Source organism: Salmo salar, chromosome ssa07, assembly GCF_905237065.1.
Source record: "Salmo salar chromosome ssa07, Ssal_v3.1, whole genome shotgun sequence".
NCBI classification, from domain to species: Eukaryota; Metazoa; Chordata; class Actinopteri; order Salmoniformes; family Salmonidae; genus Salmo; species Salmo salar.
The window spans coordinates 35952968-35974478 of NC_059448.1; the positions used below are offsets into that span (position 1 = coordinate 35952968).

The 21511-nt window shown below is 45.1% G+C and overlaps 1 protein-coding gene across 1 annotated transcript in view; it reads right to left on the bottom strand.

Moving 5' to 3' along the window:
- Positions 1 to 295: 295 nt before the first annotated feature.
- Positions 296 to 21511, bottom strand: part of LOC106609112 (cadherin EGF LAG seven-pass G-type receptor 1-like) — a 130939-nt gene continuing 109723 nt past the window's right edge. The window contains 25 exon segments of the mRNA XM_045721890.1: positions 296 to 1550; positions 2018 to 2327; positions 2505 to 2789; positions 3075 to 3239; positions 3417 to 3523; positions 4687 to 4823; positions 4969 to 5094; positions 5453 to 5579; positions 5886 to 5965; positions 6303 to 6415; positions 7343 to 7517; positions 9772 to 9972; positions 10142 to 10268; positions 10390 to 10557; positions 11138 to 11324; positions 13888 to 14037; positions 14258 to 14441; positions 15238 to 15447; positions 16797 to 16891; positions 17890 to 17991; positions 18855 to 19038; positions 19321 to 19441; positions 20589 to 20730; positions 21014 to 21188; positions 21377 to 21490. Of these exon segments, the coding sequence (XP_045577846.1) occupies positions 1526 to 1550; positions 2018 to 2327; positions 2505 to 2789; positions 3075 to 3239; positions 3417 to 3523; positions 4687 to 4823; positions 4969 to 5094; positions 5453 to 5579; positions 5886 to 5965; positions 6303 to 6415; positions 7343 to 7517; positions 9772 to 9972; positions 10142 to 10268; positions 10390 to 10557; positions 11138 to 11324; positions 13888 to 14037; positions 14258 to 14441; positions 15238 to 15447; positions 16797 to 16891; positions 17890 to 17991; positions 18855 to 19038; positions 19321 to 19441; positions 20589 to 20730; positions 21014 to 21188; positions 21377 to 21490 (3810 nt within the window). The 3' untranslated portion in view covers positions 296 to 1525.

The following is a 21511-nucleotide window of genomic DNA, read 5'->3' on the forward strand; positions in this document are numbered from 1 at the left end:
AGCCAGACATACACACACACAAACTCCCAGTTGTGCCTGGCACAGCACAGGACAGTCTCAAGGAGTGTAAAGAGACATTACATTCCTTGGACAGTGTAAGGATATACAGGGAGAGTCATTTAAGACATAGCTACACTACCTTTTAAGGAAAAATACCATTCAAAGTACATCTCTTTTCTTTCCTCCATTACCTCGTTCAGTTATCCTCATTTCAGTTTTATCTCCCTCCTTAAGGGTATTATTTAAACTTTTCATAATGTGCGGGTGCGATGTCAGAATTCAGACAAGGCATAAAAAAAATTGAACGTCTCATCTTTAATTTTACAGTTACAATAATTTTTTCCAGTGTCTTGAAACCATAAAAATAAATATACATGTGTTACAAAACGATTCCAGTGTCTTTGATCATACAAAAAAAAAAGACATTTTGTACAGTGCCACATGATAGGAAGTGTTATAAAGGCATTACTTATGTAGTGGTTAGCTTGACATTAGAGACTCCATACCGTATATGTACTGCAGTGGTTCTTGATCTACTTTGGTAAGCAGAATAATGGGTGTATGCTGCTGACCTGTGTTCAATTTTTTTTTGGGGGGGGAGAACTCCTGGAGTGCCTGATGGGCATGGTTTGCACAATGATAAGGTTTGCTAGTCTGAGCCACAGAAGAACATGTCCTATAACAGCGTGTGATTTCTCCACAAAGAGAAAGGATTTCTAGAATTGTTGTGTTTACAAAAGCATTTTCTTTTCAATTTACAAATATGTTGTTTTGTCTCATCTATGACGACACAGTTCAAATACAAAATATAGATTTTTGGGGGGGGAAATATCTACATATTAATTACACTCTAAAAGCATTGGGTGAAAGGCTATGCTCCTCTTTCTATGATTAGCTTGGAGGAACAAGGCAGTTGGTAAGTCTGAGTTTCTCCTGAGCTTCCTGTAGGTCTCCATAGGATTTGTAGTCTTAGTTGTAGTCCAGAGAAAGACTTCTGACTGTACCGGCACACAGTGGTCATACATCCATATCTGTATCAGTCCCGAGGCTCTTAAGAGTCTCTGATCGACCAATGTGAGTCACTCATTCTGGGGGATGGAGTCTTTCTTCAAGGATTTCAAAAATGTGGTTTGGCACAGGAGGTTCCATTAGTCCAGTAGGTAGGACCCCATCCTTTACTTGGTTTAGTCTGACACATACATTCCCTTTTCTTGTCTTTACTTTAGTCCGGCAGGCATGGCTCTGCAGTAATACTGCTCTCCTTACGAGATTAAGAGGGTGAGAGGTGAAGGACGAGAGGTCACTTCTCCATTGCACATGGGCATGATACCTGCTCTCTTTTTCTTTATACCTATCCTTTTCTCGCCTCTCTTTTCTCCATTACTCTCTTGTTTTCTCCTCTCTTTTCCTTTCATTGTCCTTTCTTCTCTTGTTCCTTTATTCTCCTCCTTCTCTCCTCTACTTCAGTGAGAGATCATATTTTCTCCTCTCATAAGGGCAGAGAGACTCTGGTTTTCCTGCTGGGTCAGATGGAAGTTTCATTACTGCCGCTGTTCCGGGAGAGAAAAGGGAATGGAGGGAAGGATAGAGGGAGGGAGGGAGGGGGGGATAGAGGGAGGGGAGACATGCTGGGTTAGATGTGTGCAGGTAGGGATGCAGGCTAACACCTCTAAACAGTGTACAACCACGTGCAGCATTCATATGTAGGATGGGAACTTTCATTCATACAGTACACATAGACATGTGCAACAGCGAAATATGTCCTCCTTATGTGATAACTTCACCTAACACATGCAGGTCAGCATCAATAGACTCCATGATCAACAGATGCGTGTCATTAAAGTGTCTATAATGAAGTACCATTCAGATGCAATTTGACATAAAAAAAAAAAAAATCCACTCATTCACTATTTAGGCTAAAAGGATTCATACATCACTTCATGCTGAGTTGCGCTGCATTGTCTGCTCTATTGAAAAACAACACACACAAGAATTACATCATCACGCGACTACCCACTCTGAGTCTGATTCGTTGCCTCCGTTGGTCGTTATCGCCTTCATGCTCATAGCCACGCCCCCATTCTGTGGTAATTGTGGTCGTGGGGCAATCAGCGGCTTGATGATTACACTGTTGCTCTTGCCCACAGATACGGGGTGTACCCCGTCGTTGGAGGCCACGGAGGGGGTCTTGGATGGAGGGATGACGGGCGGAGGGATGGAGGAAGAGATGGTGGGAGGGTTGTAGTCACTCAGCTTCTCTCTCAGTCGGTTCTTCATGTTCTTGTCGGTCAAGGGAGGAGGGTATGTGATCTTGTTCTTCAGGATGCCTGAGATGGGAAGAATACAGGATCTCTTTAGATTTGTTTTAGGTGTAATAAAAAACTTTCACAAATGGACAAAGACCCAGTTACAGGGCCAATATATTGTATGCTTGGATGAATGAACAAACAAACAAACCAACCCCCCCAAAAATAAACAAAATTAGGAATGTCTACATATCGCACCCTTCTTCGGCTCAGGTTGATGGGTGCTGTTGGGTAGGCTTGGAGGCCCATTGGAGGGTCCATTGGAGGGTAGACTGGGAGGTCCATTCTCCCTAGTGGGGGTCTCCCTGTCCTGGGGTGTCTCTCCTCTCTCTCCTACATGGTTGAGTTTGTTCTCCTGGTGCAGCTCCACGTTCACCTTGGTCTCCACCCTCAGCCGTTCTGCACCCCCAGGATCCTCACTGTCACTGGCTGTTGTCGCCTCCTTGGGCCAGTAAGGCTTCACGTGATTGGATACCGCTTCCACTAGGGTCAGAGGAAGAAGAAATATGAGCCAATCAGTACTTTGGTTGTAGGTAGTACTACCACACCACAGTACAATAATAAATATGTCGATAACACTTTACTTACTGTAAAGTCTGGAGGTATAATGCACTATAATCCAGTTATAATGTATTCTCAGACTTATGTAATCTTATCAGTGAGTCATTAAGAATTAATAAAAAGCTGCAGTACTTTCTGAGCAGTGAGACCCTGGATGTTTTGATAGGTACCGTTGAGGGGTGTTTTGTATTGGAAAGTGATGGCTACCTTTGGATGCAATGCTGGTCCCTTTAGGTGTGCTGTGTTGAGGCTGTCTCTCGTTGTTCCACTTGGGCTTGATGTCCATGTCATCATCTTCGCTGTCGGAAGAGTGAGACGAGGCATAGGACGAGCTGTGTTCATCTACAGACAACTCACTATCCGAGTCCGAGTCTGAGAGAGAGAAAGAGAGAGGGAGACCAAAAGACAAAAAGAGAGAAAGAGCAACACATGAACACATTATACAGATGCACAGCTCACTGCTGTGAAGAATGCACCCCATCTCCATCAACTCTTTCATGAAAAAGGACCATCGGATCATGATGCGAATCGGATCATGATGCGGCTTACCGTCTCCTCCTTTAGTGCCGTTCCTGTGGAACAGAGATCCGTCCATGTCAGTGTGTCCTGCTTTCGCTGTCGCCGACGACACACTGGGCTTCTGACCAGAGTCACCCCTACATCAGAGAGCAGGCCAAACTGAGGTTAGTTACACGTCTAGATGTAATCACATTGGATCCTTTGAACTTACTGTAGAGCAGCAGAAGAACTGATGACGAACTTCATTTTCTTATTTTTTTTCTTTTTTACTTTTCACCCCTTTTTCGTGATATCCGATTGGTAGTTACAGTCTTGTCCCATCGCTGCAACTCCCGTACGGACTCCGGAGAGGCGAAGGTCGAGAGCCATGCGTCCTCCGAAACACGACCATGCCAAGCCACACTGCTCGCTTAACCCGAAAGCCAGCCGCACCAATGTGTTGGAGGAAACACCGTACAACTGGCAACCGAAGTCCGGCCCACCACAAGGAGTCGCTAGAGCGCGATGGGACAAGGAAATCCCGGCCGGCCAAACCCTCCTCTAACTAGGACGACTCTGGGCCAATAGTGCACCGCCTCATGGGTCTCCCGGCTGCGGCCGGCTGCGACACAGCCTGGGATCAAACCCAGGTCTATAGTGACGCCTCTAGCATTGCGATGCCCGCTGCGCCACTCGGGAGGCCATGATGACGAACTTCACCTGGGCAGTGGATGAAGTGGATTTCTTCTCCCATTTTGTCTCTTTTCCCTGAACATAATGTAAGAGTAATACCTTTTCCAAACTCTTATAGATTGAGACATTAGCCAGAGGGTCTATAGCAATACTGTATTGAAGCTAACCTGTCTGATGCTTTCTGATCTAAGAGTTAGCTAGGCTCCAGCCCCAACAAGCCTAACTGCCGGAGGCCAGCTGTGTGTGTGTGGAATATTCTACCAGGTACTGTATATACCTCCCTCCTCCAGCCAGACACTCCCCACCCACTGGGTCTAGCCCTAGTTGACCTGTGTAAGTGTGTGTGTGTGTGCTTGTCGTTTACACACTGCTGTGTTAAGCTGAGCCATGCTTTGCCTGCATGCGTGTGAAATAATATTCAGAAAGGTAGAAAAACTGTCCCGAAATAACAGAGAGATAGAGAGAGAGGGCTCAGAGATGCTGTGGAGGCTGTAACTGTGGTTAGTGTGGCGAGAGAGAGAGAGAGAGATGGCTCAGAGATCAAAAGAGTAACAGAGAAAAAAAGAGAGATCCAGACTGAGACAGGACAGACAGTTATGCCATAGCCATGCGGCAGCCACCATGTTACCTGACTGTGTAAGCGAGGTAGCTGCTGTGGCTTTTGGCTGACCTGACGGCACTCTCCAGAGAAACAGTGGACTCCCCAATGGCTGACCTGTACAGAGGACCGTCCTCAGTGTACGTGTTGTTACAGTTCAGAGACCGCTGGAGGGAGGGACGAGGGGGGATTGGTTGGAGGGAGGGAGGGAGAGAGGAGGAGAGGGGTGGAGAAAGAAACCAGTCAGTACTAGACAGTAAAGACATCTGTTCATCTACTTATGTGTGTGTGTTTATCCGTGTGGATACTTACAGTCAGTAGAGATGCTCTGGTCGTGCTGGACTCATCAGGTGAACCCTTCTTCCCAGTAAAGACATTCTTCAGATTCTTCCTCACTTCTTTATTAAAGATCACATGGAAGAAGAAGATGAAGATGCCCTGTAAGGAGACAGAGAGAGAGGGTCAGTGAAAGCCTTTTTTAAAAATCCATTCTCTTCACTGATATCAGGCCAGGGCCTGCATTCGTAAATTGTCTCAGGGTACGAGTGCTGATCTAGGACCAGGTCCCCCCCGGCAATGTAATCTTATTCATTACGATCTAAAAGGCAAAACTGATCGAAGATAAGTATGCCTACTCTGACACGCTTTATGAATGTAGGCCCTGGCCTAATGAAGAGAATGGATTTTGTAACGGCTGGTGTACAGTAAGGCTGAGAGTTTTAACCTCTAGAGTCGTGAATGACTGTACAGCCTGACCCGTGACCTTTAACCCTGAGCCCTGTCTCTGACCCCTCACCTGCAGACAACTGAAGATGGCGAACAGGTAGTGGAAGGTCATGACATCACTGTTGACTGCCATGAGGCCCAACAGCCAGGTGGCGCTGATGAGCATTAGGAGGAGGAAGGCTATCCTCAGAGCAGGGCTATGTAGGGGGAGGGAGGTAGAGGGAGAAACTCAGATTATAACACACACACACACAGTCATCCCCATGTATGCACACACACACGACATAACACACACATGCACACACTCATACATACACGCATGGATGCACACCCACACAGTCGCGCATCCACAGACACACACACGTAAGTCCTACTAATAGATGGTTAATGTAACATAGGCGTAGCTCAACAATGGAATGTAGAGAATGGCCTTTGATGTTCTTAATCTCAAGGGCGTGTGCGTGTGTGTGTGTGTGTGTGTGTGTGTGTGTAAAAATAATTACATGGCTCCAGACTTCTCGAAGGACCTCTGCCTGCGTCCACAGGATGCCTTAGCTGCCAGTACAAAGATGACAATGTTGACCTGAGAGAGAGGAGAGAGATGGAGACAAGCATTAGTACCATGGCAGACAACAGGGTAATCCACTTACTGTAAACAACAGATACACTCAAGACGTACACTGCAAATCACTGGGAGAGAGAGGGCTCAGGCATGGCATTCACTAAGGAATTAGAGAGAGAGAGAGAGAGAGAGAGAGAGAGCAAAGGAAGGACAAAAAGAAACGGAAAGGGCAAGGAGAGAAGAACGAGCAGAGAAAGAAAGAAAGAAAAACGTAACATTGAAAAGAACCGTGTACAGTAAGTCAAAATCTATCACTATTACAGGTTAAAAAAAGGCACCATTTATCTCAGGCACTCACCAGGACGACTACAGAGATGGGTCCTGCGAAGCTCCAGATGAGGGTGTCGTGGACAGAGAGCCAGCAGAAGTCTGGGTTCCCATAGCCCTGAGGGTCAAGACCCACTGCCAGACCTGAGGAGGGGAGAACCAGAGAAACATATCAAGACTGTGTTAGCTACAGGCCTACTGTAAAGTATGAGCATCACCTGTACTGGGCCAATAATACATTTGCACTGTGCAGGGATTGTTTCTTCATTCAAATGCAGAGAAAAATAAATCAGAGGCACCTATTAGAAACCCCCTCAAAATATACTATGTAAGTAGATGCATCGGGCTATTATTGATGGGAGAAGAGAATAGCAGAGAAAGTCTAGCACGCCTGTGCATGGTTCGTCCACAAATGATGTTGCAGGTCAAGCAAACCATGTGGGAACAGTGTATATTCCTTCATTCAAATCCATAGATACACACAGAGGCTTCATAAAACACCTCACTCTAGTGCACAACGGTGTAAGCAGATCTACTGGTATTATCCACGGGAGAAGAGAGGAGCTGGGCTGGGTTAGGGTTTTATTCTCTCCCCAGGCTTTGTGCGTGTGCCAGGGTGGAAGGTGATATACCATTATGGGCCGACTGGCATCAGCAGACACAGGTCTAATCAACTAGAGGAAGTCAACAGGACAGGAGGAGACATATAGCACTGGAGACTACTACTGGACAGGGACTTCAGGATGTCTCTCCCTCTCTCTCTTTCCACCGCTTCCTCTTTTTTCCGCTCGCTTCCTCTCTCTCTCTCTCTCTCTCTGCTCTCTCCCTCATATTATCTGGCTTTTCCTACTGCTCTCTCTTTCTCCCTCTCTCTCCTCCAGGTTTCCCACAGGGATCAAAGAGTCGTAGTACGCCAGAATACAGAGAAGATGGCTTCTGACTCATAGATGTGACTAGGTTTGTTTACCTGGGATTGGGGTGACTGAGTTTAAGTGTGTGTGTGTGCGTGCATGCCCATCCGTCTGTCTGCATGTGCATCTGTGTGCGCATACGTCATGCGCGTGTCCTCACCTGTGATGACTGCAGGTATGCCCCAGCCCATGGCGTAGTAGAACCTCATGTGACCGTGGTTGATGTTCCTGACCTCCGTCAGCATGCGATAGATGTGGAGGCCCTCCACAAACATCCAGGCAAACGTACACATGTAGAAGTAGTGGAGCAGGATGGCGATCACCGTACACACAAACTGCAGACAGAGAGTCACGGAGGGACAAGGTCAGAGATCACGAGGGACATCCATTTCAGTCACATTGAGAACCACTAATCCAAGTTCCAAGTTCCGTTCTTCAGCACTGGCCACACTACACTGAGGGTTCAAAAACATTAAGAACACCTTCTTAATAGAGTTGTGTCTTGCCCATTCACTCTCTGAACGGCACACATACACAATCCATGTCTCAATTGTCTCAAGGCTTAAAAGTCCTTCTTTAACCTGTTTCCCCCTCTTCATCTACACTGATTGAAGGGGATTTAACACGTGACATCAGTAAGGGATCATATGTTTCACCTGGATTCACCTGGTCAGTCTATGTCATGGAAAGAGCAGGTGTTCATAATGTTTTGTATACTCTGTATCGCCCTGAGTGGGTCTCTCTCTCTCTCCCTCCCTCCATCTCACTCTACTTTTCTTTATCTCCCTCCATCCCTTGTTCCAGGAAGAATGCAGTGTTCTTGGGAATCCCCCAGCAGGTAAGGGAGGGAGAGGACTAGAGCTAGATCACGGAGCTGAGGGTCATCAATCTAACAGAAGATGGCTCAGGGCTGTGACTGATGACAGCATTCCACAGCACTGACACACAAACACAAACACACACGGCTAGGCTTCTAACTTCAGAAAAACAGAGGGTGAGTAAATGTCAATCGTTACTACTGTTGTAACAGTACAGCCAGAAGAGGAATGGCCAGCCCTCGGAGCCTGGTTCCTCTCTAGGTTTCTTTGTAGGTTCCTGGCCTTCTAGGGAGTTTTGCCTAGCCACTGTGCTTTTGCCTCTGCATTGCTTGCTCTTTGAGGTTTTAGGCTGGGTTTCTGTAAAGCTTCTGATATAAAATAAGTTGATTTGATTTGAACAGTAACAGAGTCTATGGAGACAGACAGAGCTGTATGTCTGTCTGTGACAGGGTCTACTGCCCTGAGGCTCAAACAGTTAGGCACCAGTAACAGCATGTCTCTATTATCACAGGCCCGGAGGGACATCAGCTCTATTAGTGTGCCTGTGTGTGTGTGCACATTTCAGAGTAAATTGCATCAATGTACCAAAAAAAAAAAATGTATGTCAAAATACACTATTAGATTACTTGCTTATAGGCAAACCTTTATACTGCACTTACAAGTTAAAGGAATCACATGCTATGCGAATACACAGTATCGGCATCTCAGAGTGCCTTAAATAGGGAATCTATTTTTAGACAACAGAGAAATGGTTAGTCCCATCCAGTACAGTAAATTCCTTAGCTGTAACACTATTAGTGAAGCATCAGATGTATAATCCCCCCCAAAAATTGAGCAGACAAAGACAAACTCTCAGGTAGGACCGATCCCTCTAAGCTCCTGTCAGCACCAGTACCTGAATGGCTACAGGCAAACAAATAGCAGCTACTTACCAGAAACTGCTAACTGGAGTGAACCTGAAACAGAAATCCCTGCTTTATCCCTTATCCTACCTGAAAATCCACCACACTACAGGAATGGGACAAATACTGTATATGTTGGGGAGGAGTGTGTATGTGGGGGGACTGGGGAGGTGTGTTTGTGTGTGCATATAATGAACGTGGGTTGTTAGTGTGTTTTAAACATTGCAATATGATTTTGGACAAAACGAGAAACCTGTGCAGGCAGACAAACACTAAGACTTCTCTTAGTGATGTTGCAGAGCTTGACTCTTTTCTCAGCTCAACAACAACGATGAATTCCCATAACGCCAGGGAGAAAATGGCTGCAGGGCTGTATTCCTGGGGTTATCCCAGGTGATCCCTTCAATTTGTAAACAAAATGTGGGGACTCCATAATCCACATCATTTACAGAAGTGGTAATTAAAGAATTAAATGTAACTGTGAATACAATGGAAAGCACACCTGTGCTGTAAGCAGAGAGAACAGAGGCACTTAAGCTTAAGAATCAGGAGTGCTACCAAACACCCAAGATCTTTTTAATTCATATCTACATAGTCACAAATACTAAACACTCCAAACTATCCCTGCTAAAGCATGGTCAATGTCATTGTCAGGAGTTTAGAGATCAGGGTTCCTTAGTTTTCAGTCCCTGGGGTTTCAGTCTGGTTGATGGGTCAGAGGTTAGAGGTCAGGGTCATGGTTAGAGGTCACAATTAGGCTTCCTTAGTTCCGTTTATCTCACCAGGTTGTCAGCCTGGTCGATTCATCAGGGTTAGGGTCATAGAAGTCAGAGTAAGAGGTCAGGGGTCATAGGTTAAATGTTTCTCACCGGGTTGTCAGTCTGGTTGATGCCGATGAGGAAGACGAGCTCGGAGAAGAAGAGTGCCGCCACCAGGTTCCTGTGGATGCTGTGGAGGTTAGAGCGTAGCTTCCTGAGTAGAGCCAGCAGGATGAAGGTGAGGAGCAGGGCTACCAGGGAGGCTGACACCGTGGTGTAGGTCACAATTTTTAGGGGTAACACGTCACCATGCTGGGGAGAGGGGAGGGGAAGAGAAAGGAGAGACGTGTTATATACCTTGCTCAAATAAAGATCATAATCAAACTCGAGAGGACATTAACTACCTCCCCCCCCTCCTGCCTATAGCAATATAATGACAACTATATTTAGAGTTATGTACAGTGTATCTCTATGAGCCTACCTCTCTCTTGGAGATGTCCATGAGCACAGCGAAGCTGCTCATGTGGTCACACTGACAGCTGATGTGTGTGTTGTTCCTGTTCAGCAGCTCACATCCCTTAGACGACCAGCCTCCCGTACCACCAATCCTACACACACACACGCACACACACACACACACACGCACACACACACACACACACACGAAAGAGAATAAATACCATGGAAAAAGTATGTGTGTGTGCGCGCGTGTGCGTATGTAGTACTCACGCGATGGAGTGATTCCAGAACACACACACAGGTTTGGTCCTCTCCTCTGTCTCCAGTAGTGTGTACTCCAGTGTGATGGGGGGGTCAAGGGGAGAGGGGAGGGGTGAACCCTCGCTGTACACCAACGTGCTCACTATGGGGGTGTTGATCACTGGACGGTTGGGCAGCCTGCTCACACACAACACATATACATATGAGCAAGCATGATAACTTTTGAAGTACTGTTTACGCACGTATGACCGCAAACACTCCTTTTAGGGAGTTCCCAAAATATACATTCTCAGCTGTTTGTGGCCACTTGGCGACTGGCCAAATAGTGCTTTCTGAGCCCTTCTAGTACCAGTGTAGCAGCTATCATATACACACACAGCGCTAAATATTATGACATACCAACCAAACTGTTCCACATTTAACTCCGCCTTACACGTGTATGTTTCATTTGTAATGATATGTTTTAGTCATGTATAGAGTTTTGAGTGGTCTAAATGTATACAGTGAAAGATATGTGAGACAAACACCCACAGTATGCCAGGGCAATAATCGCACCTAAAGTAAACAATGGTTTGTGCCAACGCAAATACAGTTGCCATATCTGTTGCCACGCTTGAGTAATTTATGACATACGTTATGTCTTTATTATGATGGCTAGATTAGCTACATAGAAATTGATAAAGGCAGTGTCTGGTTATGTCAGATTTTATGAAAGATTGAAGTAAAGTGAGGTAAAATGTAGTAAAGTGCTGGTTACCTGAGGCTCCTACGGTCCGGGTCGTATCTCTCAGGGAGGAGCTGACCCAACGACCTGAACACTATCACCACGGCAACAGGCAGGGGGGCGGCGGGCTCGACATGGCGGCGTCTCTTATTGGATAGGGTGTGATCCTCTTCGGGGGCGTCGGTCTGAGAGGGCTCGACGCTGGGGCTGGGCTCGACTACTAGAGAGTGAGAGTAAGAGAGAGAGTTGGAACACCTATTAAAGTCCTTGCTACATAGTAGATTGGGACCCACTGATGCATTAAAACAAAGATAAATGATATAAAGAATAATAGTAAAAAGCTTTGGAGCACCTTAAATTACATTTTGGGCAAAAAGGCGAACTCGGCTCCACCATTCACTGAATCAGCTGGCTCATTCATCACAAAACCCACTAATATTGCCACTTTAATGTTTTTTTCATTGGTATGATTAGCAAACGTAGGCATGACATGCCAACAAGTATTTCTGAACCTACACATCCATGTATAACTGACCGAATTACGAAAGACAAGCACTGTCATTTTGAATTCTGTAAAGTGAGTGTAGAAGAGGCTCAAAGTAGAGGAGAGATTGACTTCATCACTACTTGTATTTGTGAGAAGTATTGACATGTTGAATGGACCAAGCTGTCTGTTTAAACTACTAGCACACAGCTCAGACACCCATGCATACTAGAGGTCGACCGATTATGATTTGTCATCGCCGATACTGATTATTGGAGGACCAAAAAAGGCCGATACCGATTAATCAGCCAATTTTTATATATATATATATATATTTCTAATAATGACAATTACAACAATACTGAATGAACAATGAACACTTTTGTTTTAACTTAATATAATACATCAATAAAATCGATTTAGTCTTAAATAAATAATGAAACATGTTCAATTTGGTTTAAATAATGCAAAATCAAAGTGTTGGAGAAGAAAGAAAAAGTGCAAATTGTGCCATGTAAAAAAGCAAACGTTTAAGTTCCTTGCTCAGAACATGAGAACATATGAAAGCTGGTGGTTCCTTTTAACATGAGTCTTCAATATTCCCAGGTAAGAAGTGTTAGGTTGTAGTTATTATAGGACTATTTCTCTCTATACCATTTGTATTTCATATACCTTTGACTACTGGGTGTTCTAATAGGTACTTTAGTATTGCCAGCCTAATCTCGGGAGTTGATAGGCTTGAAGTCATAAACAGCGCAATGCTTGAAGCATTGCGAAGAGCTGCTGGCAAACGCAGGAAAGTGCTGTTTGAATGAATGCTTACGAGCCTGTTGCTGCCTACCACCGCTCAGTCAGACTGCTCTTTCAAATCATAGACTTAATTATAATATAATAACACACAGAAATACGAGCCTTTGGTCATTAATATGGTCAAATCCAGAAACAAAACATTTATTCTTTCAGTGAAATATGGAACCGTTCTGTATTTTATCTAATGGGTGGCATCCATAAGTCTAAAAACATTGCACAACCTTCAATGTTATGTCATAATTATGTAAAATTCTGGCAAATTAGTTCGCAACGAGCCAGGCGGCCCAAACTGTTGCATATACCCTGACTCTGTTGCACAGAATGCAAGAGAAGTGACACAATTTTCCTAGTTAAAAGAAATTCATGTTAGCAGGCAATATTAACTAAATATGAAGGTTTAAAAATATATACTTGTGTATTGATTTTAAGAAAGGCGTTGATGTTTATGGTTAGGTACACATTGGTGCAATGACAGTGCTTTCTTCGCGAATGCGCTTGTTAAATCACCCGTTTGGCGAAGTAGGCTGTGATTCAATGATAAATTAACGGGCACCGCATCGATTATATGCAACGCAGGACAAGCTAGATAAACTAGGAATATCATCAACCATGCGTAGTTAACTAGTGATTAGTGATTACATTAAGATTGATTGTTTTTTATAAGATAAGTTTAATGCTAGCTAGCACCTTACCTTGGCTCCTTGCTGCAGTCGCATAACAGGTAGTCAGCCTGCCACGCAGTCTCCTCGTGGAGTGCAATGTAATCGGCCATAATCGGTGTCCAACAATGACGATTACCGATTGTTATGTAAACTTGAAATCACCACTAATTAATCAGCCATTCCGATTAATCGGTCGACCTCTAATGCATACCCCACAAGACATGCCACCAGAGGTCTCTTCACAATCCCCAGAAGAGACTATGGGAGGCACAGTACTACATAGAGCCATGACTACATGAAACTCTATTCCACATCAAGTAACTCAAGCAAGCAGTAAAAATACAGATAAAATAATGGAACACCGGGGATCGTGACGAGACACACACACACACACAGGCATACACACACATGATAACATACATACACGTACACATGGATTTTGTGTTGTAGATATGTGGCAGTAGAGTAGTGACCTGAGGGCACACACTTAATGTGTTGGGAAATCTGTTGTGAAATGTAATGTAATGTTTTTTTTTAATTGTATTTAACTGCCTTAATTTTGCTGGACCCCAGGAAGTGTAGTTGCTACCTTGGCAGCAGCTAATAGGGATCCATAATAAATATGAATATAAATCACGGCTGATTCAATTTGAGTCTTGGTAAGAGATTGGGTTTACATGACTGCGTAAGCTTGACTACAAGCACTGGATCTGTTTAATTGGTAGGTCACCCACAAATCCGAAAGGTTCTGAAAGATTACAGCCCAAATGAGTTTGTACAGTTTGCAGTATTCCAAGTCCAATGGTAGTGTGAGCAGACGACTGTACCTTTGTTGGGGACCTCCTGGGGCCTAGTGTTGAACTGTGGGAAATGGACAGAGGACGTGAGGTCTTTGGGGTAGTACTCCTGGATCTCATGGAAGCGAGGGAATGAGGCCTGCTCAGGGACGGACGTGTCCAGGTAATCAACAACAATGACTAAGGAGAGAGAAAGAACTACACATCAAGACCAGCTCATTATCATATAAAGGTGATATATCATAATTGCACTGAATGGAAGTAAAACTTGACTGCAGTTTACCCAGAGCCGAATTATCAATGGACGATTTGTTCAAATTCTGTGTTAGGGAGTTAGGAATCTGCTCCTAGACTCTCTGAAATCCTCTCTTCATTGGTCTGTAAATGTGTCTTCACTCACTCATATTGTCAGTGACGATGGTGAATGGTATGAGGTAGGTCTTCCTCATGTTCCGTGCCAGGTTGTTGGTGTAATCCTCAAAGTGGCGCAGCAGGTGGGCGGTTCCCCCCTCAGAGCGTTGGATCTGCTCCCAGTGGTCTCTGGTGCCAGAGTCTAGGATGGCACTGCCCGCTCTCACCAGGTTCTGAAGGGTTTAACAATACAGAGCAGGACGGTCTGACAGTAAGTCGCTTTGAATATGGGCACAGCTCAAACTCTGTCTCTCCTGTCTAATTCATTTCAAGTCCTGGAGTAGCAGACGTTACCTGCTCACGTAGGCCTATATAAGATAGGTGACCTAAAACATTCACAACCTAAAGAGAAATGCCATAATAAAATGTGGAGATATAAAATAGCTCAGATTTTTGTAGATTAGAGTTCATATTGCAGGTTGACGTTTATTGTCCTGAATCTTTCCCTGCAACGAGAACTGAGCAGTTTCCGCTAGATGGGCCAGCTGCAAAGTAAAAATTGTCTATATTGTTTAAAAAAAACTGCTTAATTTAAGTTTAGGCATTAAACTTATTACGGTCAGCAGTGTGGTTAATGTTATGTTTAAAATCAGATTATAGGACGTTGTGGCTGTGCCAGCTAGTGACCACTCTGCAGAGCTGCCTCCAGTACATGAGTCTTCCAACCTGCGTTCACATTGGCCAGGTCAGCTTCCCCTGTCAGTGGAACTGGGAGAGAGCCAGTGGAGGGCAGTATTCCTCCAGTCTTCCCAGTGTAACTGAACCCACCCAGTAGGCTACTCCTGAATAATGCACTGGTAATGCACCTAATGACCTGCTGTCTGACACAACAGACAACTAGTGCATGGTCTCTGAGAGAAATACTGTGCATACAAAAACAAATCTTTATAAAAAATAAAAATATTGCAATTAGACAGTTTGCAGTCAGCATACTTGCAATGTTGTATTTCAAAAACAACAAACTCTGACCTCGTTGAACTCTGCGTCCCTCGTGGCGGTGAGATCGAAGCCTGTCTGCTGACTCTCGTACTGGAGGACCCTGGTCAGCAGCTGAAACGCTGTCTTCACATCGTTGCCGTAGTAACTGTTCGTGTGGTTGGTGGCGTTCTGGAGCAGGCGGACGATCGCTTTGGAGCGCTCGCCATCCATCCTGGACTCGTTACGATGCATCTCCTCATTCTGGAGGGACAGAGGGGAAGAGAAGGAGGTCAAGAATACAGACAGATACTGGAGACAGTTACAACTATATGGACTGTCTGTGGTAGGTTGGCACTAATAGATGAATCCTAACCAGGGGTGAAAGTAGATTGAATTTCTTATGATAAAGACAGTGAATATGCACACTCACCGGAGATAGGGCCGATGTTCTACGCTAGTGCCAATAAGATAGGCTACTGTTCGCTCAATTAAGTAGAGAATTTTGATGACTAAAAGACAGATTGGAGTCTTTTCATTGTAATCTCTTTACAGCAATTGCCATTTGCTTTCCAAACAGGTTTTCCACGTTTGTATTTTTAAATATTACGATATGCCTGGCTGCGTCTCTCTGCTTTTCACTGACAGTCACAAGTCAACATTCATCTATTTGGTATTTGCCGAGTGCGCTGCCCAATTGCGGGCCCTTGCGAGTGTTGGCCATGGGATTTAAAACAATCCACTGCGACAACAAAAAAAAGCTAATGATCCTCTGTGGCCAAATCATGCTTTCTGGTGTAGTAGCACATTTTGAAAGATTTTATTTATTTATGTATAGACAGAAGTAAGCTAATTAGGATTTTTAATTGGCAATTTAATTCAATTTACTTTAGGGTAAGCTTAGCTTCCCTTAGCCTTATGGACACGCCGTCTATGCCTTTTAACGTGGAATAAACACAACCAGTCATGATGTTTTCATCTGACTGTCAAACAATCACTTAAAAAAGACACACCTGTAGGCTACCCACGCACGTTCATCCACTCACAAAATAATTCCAGCATCCAAACCCCAACAGTGCACTGTGCACCCACAATTTGATGAATGGAAAGAGACATCTGTTATAAAACACCCACTTGTAATGTACTGACATTCTGCGATTGTCATTAGGCCTACCCCTCTTGCCCGAATGGATGTCCACTGTTATTAACGCACGCTTTGATCTCAGCCAACTCATCTGCACTGCTCGGTCTCAGTCACTAATTTGTGCCTTGTCCTCGCACGTCTTGACCATTTATCGCCGCTTTGGCAAAATGTAAGTGCTCTCGTTGAACCACAATGCAATTTGGAGCAATTTGCACATTTTCCATGTGGCTGACATTCAGTAATGTTAAATAATGGTGTAATAGCCTATAGGTTTTTTTTTCTCTCCATTTTGTGGCGTACCGGCTTACTTTCACCACTGAACTCTAGATTCGCATAAGTGACTCCAAATGTTGTATAATCTTTCAGTGGGAGATTTGCAAGTTAAGAAAGAGCTGTCCATATGCACATCTGTAGTTAAAACAGGTCTCTGTATGAGTGAACTTGGACTGGATAAGAGAAGCACGCCCACCATCTTCATGAGCTGGGAGAAGGAGACTGTGGTACAGTTGAAGAGTTCAGGAGGCAGCCAGCCCTTTTCATCATTGCAGTGGCGGATAGCAGTTCCTACAGTTAGAAGAAACAAGTTCAATGATAGCTATAGTCACAGTAAGAATAGAAAAAAACTAAAAGGAATATTGGGGTGTGAAAGAGTCTCTTCCTAGCACCAGGTGGCTCTCTACACATGGGTGAAAATGGGGAGTTACTTCATATAATAAATTAGTTAAAAGCACAATCTAAATGCCAAAGTCATTACCATTACTTCCAAACAAGCATTAAACAGAGAAAAGACTTTACGCTTAGAACTGACAGTTGGTTGATGTGAGCCAAGGCGAGTCACCCAATAAAAACAGCCCAAGAGAGTCCTGCGGGGCAACAAAGGGTTTCCGTGGTGACAAGAGTAACTAAGGGGGTAACTAGGGAGGTTACTGTGGTTTAATGGGAGCAGGTCAGTGATGTTACGTCTTGGCCCTGCCCATATTGTCTCTACTGCTAAGGCTCTATGTGGAGCAGGAGACCCAACCCACACACACACACACACACACACACACACACACACACACACACACACACACACACACACACACACACACACACACACACACACACACACACACACACACACACACACACACACACACACACACACACAAACACAAACACAAACGGTTCTGCAGTATTATGAATGTGTCTGCAAGCAGACGCTGCCAAGTCTTCCTCACAATACCTTGTGTTTGTCTCTGTCTCCGGCTGCTGCCCTCCAGAGACAGAGTTTCATTAACACCATTGGCCAACGACAAATCTCAAAAGGCCCTGATAGACCAATGAGATGGCCTCGTTAATGTGCTGCGCTAATGAGTTCCCTCGACAAGAAAGAGGTGTTAGGAACAGCAGAAGGCCTTGAACTAAGGGACTCCACAGTACATAACCTCCATTCTCCACCCATACAATCTTTATTATGAATAAAATCCTTTAAAGCATTTGATATCCATACGGATTGGGCTTTGTATTATTGTGACTGTACCTGCTATCATAAGAGCTGTGTTGCGTGCAGAGGAACTCACCGATAGATCCTTTGGGACAGTTCATGGCTGCAGGACGGCCAAACTTGGTCTTAGGCCACCAGATCCCTTGGTCGAAGGCCTTGGGACAGCCCTCGTACACCACTGAGAGATGAGAGGGGACAGATGGCACATGGTTTGAAGTGGTGCCTATAATCCCTAACCACTGACACAGGGTCAGATGTGTTGAGATCCCCTAATGGTTCTGGTTGGTAGTGAGGCTTGTGTAATCTGATCCTAGATGGTTAGGAACAACTTCTGCCTTGAGCGTCAAGGGCTGCCTTGGGCTGTATTTCACATATCTAACACACCCAAGAAACACGACTGCTAACGACTCTTACGAGTCTTTCAAAACAGCCAAACAGGCCAGCAATTATATCAATAATCCTACAGAGTGGTTACACAATGTTAATAAATTATTCACCTGATTTCTAATTTAGTAGCCTAATCCTAAACAAAACCAGGTTAAGGCTTGTATGCGTGTTGTTATGGCTTTCTAAGTAATGCAGCCTGATCATGTGCTGTATTGTGTACACACCCAAGTGCTTATATCCTAAGAAGTGACCATGATTGTAACTCTTTGAAGGCCTTTTGTACAGTAAGCCACAAGGTTGGGTTGAAGCACTTAGGTGACAGATATGGTATGGGGACTGTGGTTCTTTATTGAAGCTAGAGTGGGATCTTAAAGAGGGAAGGCCTTGAACCAGACTGTAGGGAGGAAGAGGTTCTGTTCAAATCCTCTGAAGATGAATCCGTCCTTCCTCCTGTCCTTGGCGTTATAACTGATCTGACATGTCTGGATAAGAGGAATCCTTGCTTTCATGAATCCAAATTCGAGTGAGATCAATGATTGCATCAAGGAAGGAAGGACAGAGGAAAGGCTGCATTTTCAAAGTCTTCAAAAAGACTCTCAAGGTCACATTTAAGAGTAACAAACATTTGCGTGTGCACCATTTCCTTCCACATACCTTCGCAACCGGTGGCGGTGACCTCAGCGAAGGGGTTGTCACAGCGGTTACACTGTTGTCCAATGACCCCGGCCTTACAGGGACACTGTCCGGTGTGTGTGTCACAAGTACGGGAGTGGGCCCCTAGAGGGAAGCACTCACAGGGGTAACAGGTGTCCTCATCCTTGGGCCGGTAGTAGTTATCCTGGGGAGAGAGAAGATACGGTTAGTTTACTAAGCCTACAACACGCAGTATTATCTACCAGCCTATTGTTAAAGAATGGTTGGTTGATTTGGGACCTATTGGTGAGTTGTGGCCAATTCCTACTAGGTTTGTCATAGTTTATAATTGGGGGGCTTCAAGAGGAAACATAGTTTGATTCATCTTCAGCCACAGAAAATTCAAAAGGCATACGGAGGGTCCAAAAAAACATATGAGAAACGCTGCATTAGCCTGTGAGAAGAGTACCTGTGATTAGCTTCTTACCTTGCACCGACACTCTCCACTGGTCTTGTTACAGTCAGGGTTGAATCCTTTGCTGATGTCACAGTTGCAAGGGCCACACATGGGGTTACCCCACCAGCCCCGAGGACACGGCTTCTCAACCCTGACACATCACACGATAACAACGCATTTAGTTGAGTTCAGCACATAATGAATGGAAATAAAATGGCAGAAAAAAAATTAAGATAAAAAAGGAGACTGCATTTATCCTCACATCACATACCTGCTATATAACAATATCACTTAACGACAAAAACACATTCAACTGCATCATGAATCTAGCATAAATGTTCTATCCCTTGGAAGAGAGACACAACACAGTGAGTGAGTCAAACACTCTTTCTAAAACACTTTCATGTCTCTGAGCTGATGGAGGGGTAAGATAGGGGGTTATGATAGGGGCAGGGTAGTCAGTAGCAGAGTATCAGTGCAGGTGGAGACCAAACACCTATGGAGGAGCACTGAAGCATAAGGTGGTCCCACAGCCTGCCTTAGACAGGAAATGATGTGTGACATATGGGTCAAAGGTCAGTGGGTAAAGAATTGACATGCAATCTACCACCCAGAGGAATAGTCAGGAGTACGTTGCTAGCTACTGTTACATAACTACAGTCCTACAGGAGCCAGTTATGGCCAGAACCTAATATAGCTAAAGCTGGCCTGAGGCTTGGCTTACCGTTATATATGGCCAAAAACACACATACACTCACACACACGCCCGCTACAGACCCCGTTTGCATTTAAACCATACACACCACACACACACACTTGTTACAAGACCCAGTTAATGTCTAGAACAACACACAGTGGTTTCATCTAACCCTCTGGCTCCTGCCTCTGACACTCACGCCAGATTCCTGCTCTGATCAAAGGCAGATCTGGGATCAGTTTTGGAATAATAAAAATCCCCCAGAGAGCTCAGATCACAGGTCTGGGAACAGCCACATCTGGGGTTCATTACCAGCAGGCTTACATCAGGTGCTGGAGAAGGACTGTTTTGAGTTAAGGCCAGTAAAAGTAGAGCCTGTTGCCAGGCAGATGAATGGTGAGGCGCATATTTGTGAAAGACAGAGAGGAAGGTAAGGGAGCAGAGGTTGATTAGGATAACATGAAAACAATCAGATGTTGCGTTGATATTGGAGGCATGTGAATGTGTGTTTCCCCTGCACTGTGGAGACAAACCAGGACACACACATACCCACACGTGCACACACTTACACAGGCACTTGCACAAAGCGGCCAGGTCTTACTTGTTTTCGCAGTACTGTCCGTAGTAGTTCTGTCCACACTCGCAGGTGTAGCCATGGGAGGAGCTAGGCTTGCGGACGCAGGTGGAAACGTGCTCGCAGGGGTTGAGGTGACATGCGTCAACGCACTCCCTCCCAAAGTACCCTGGGAAAGGACACAGGTCACAGAGTGAGACATCTGTTCAGCAGGTCTTCAACAACATGGCAGAATTATACACAGCTGGAGACTACAAAACAACATTCCTATGGTGAACCTTTTTCAGAACAAGTGAACGGTGTGACGAGATGCAGAGGTGTGTGTGTGTGTACACCGTGTGTGCTGACAGCATGTGTGTAACCCGGGTCGCAGACGCAGGTGTGTGTGTGTCTACTACAGTGTGTGTGTGTGTGTGTGTGTACGCCCGTACGTGCGTATGAGTGTGTGTTACCTGGGTCGCAGATGCAGGTGTGTGTGCTCCAGTCGTCGCTGCAGTGGCTGTTCTCAGGGCAGATGTTAGAGTCACAGGGGTCAGCCAGGTCACAGCCGTCCTCTACATGAATCTTAAAGCCCTGCAGCATGTTCACGTTGACCACGTTGGTGGACGTCTCACCCATACGCACACCCTGTGGGAAAGAAAACATGCCCTCTCCATTAGGTCCCAGAGAATCGCAGGTACACACTCTCATCACACGCTCTGCCCACAGCCCCTAGGTATTAGCTAAGACAGGTAGGTATATACATACAGTGGGCTACAGTACTTTATGTTGTGAAGAATAATGTAATCCAGACCATGGTTACTGTTAAAACGGACCTGTATGCATCCGGTGAAGCCATCGTGGACGTGGTTCCCCACTCCTGGTAATCCTCCCAGATACAGAGCCCTCAGCCTCAGACCTGGCAGCTCATTACCTATCTCCACAGACCTCTGGAGACACACAGACACACA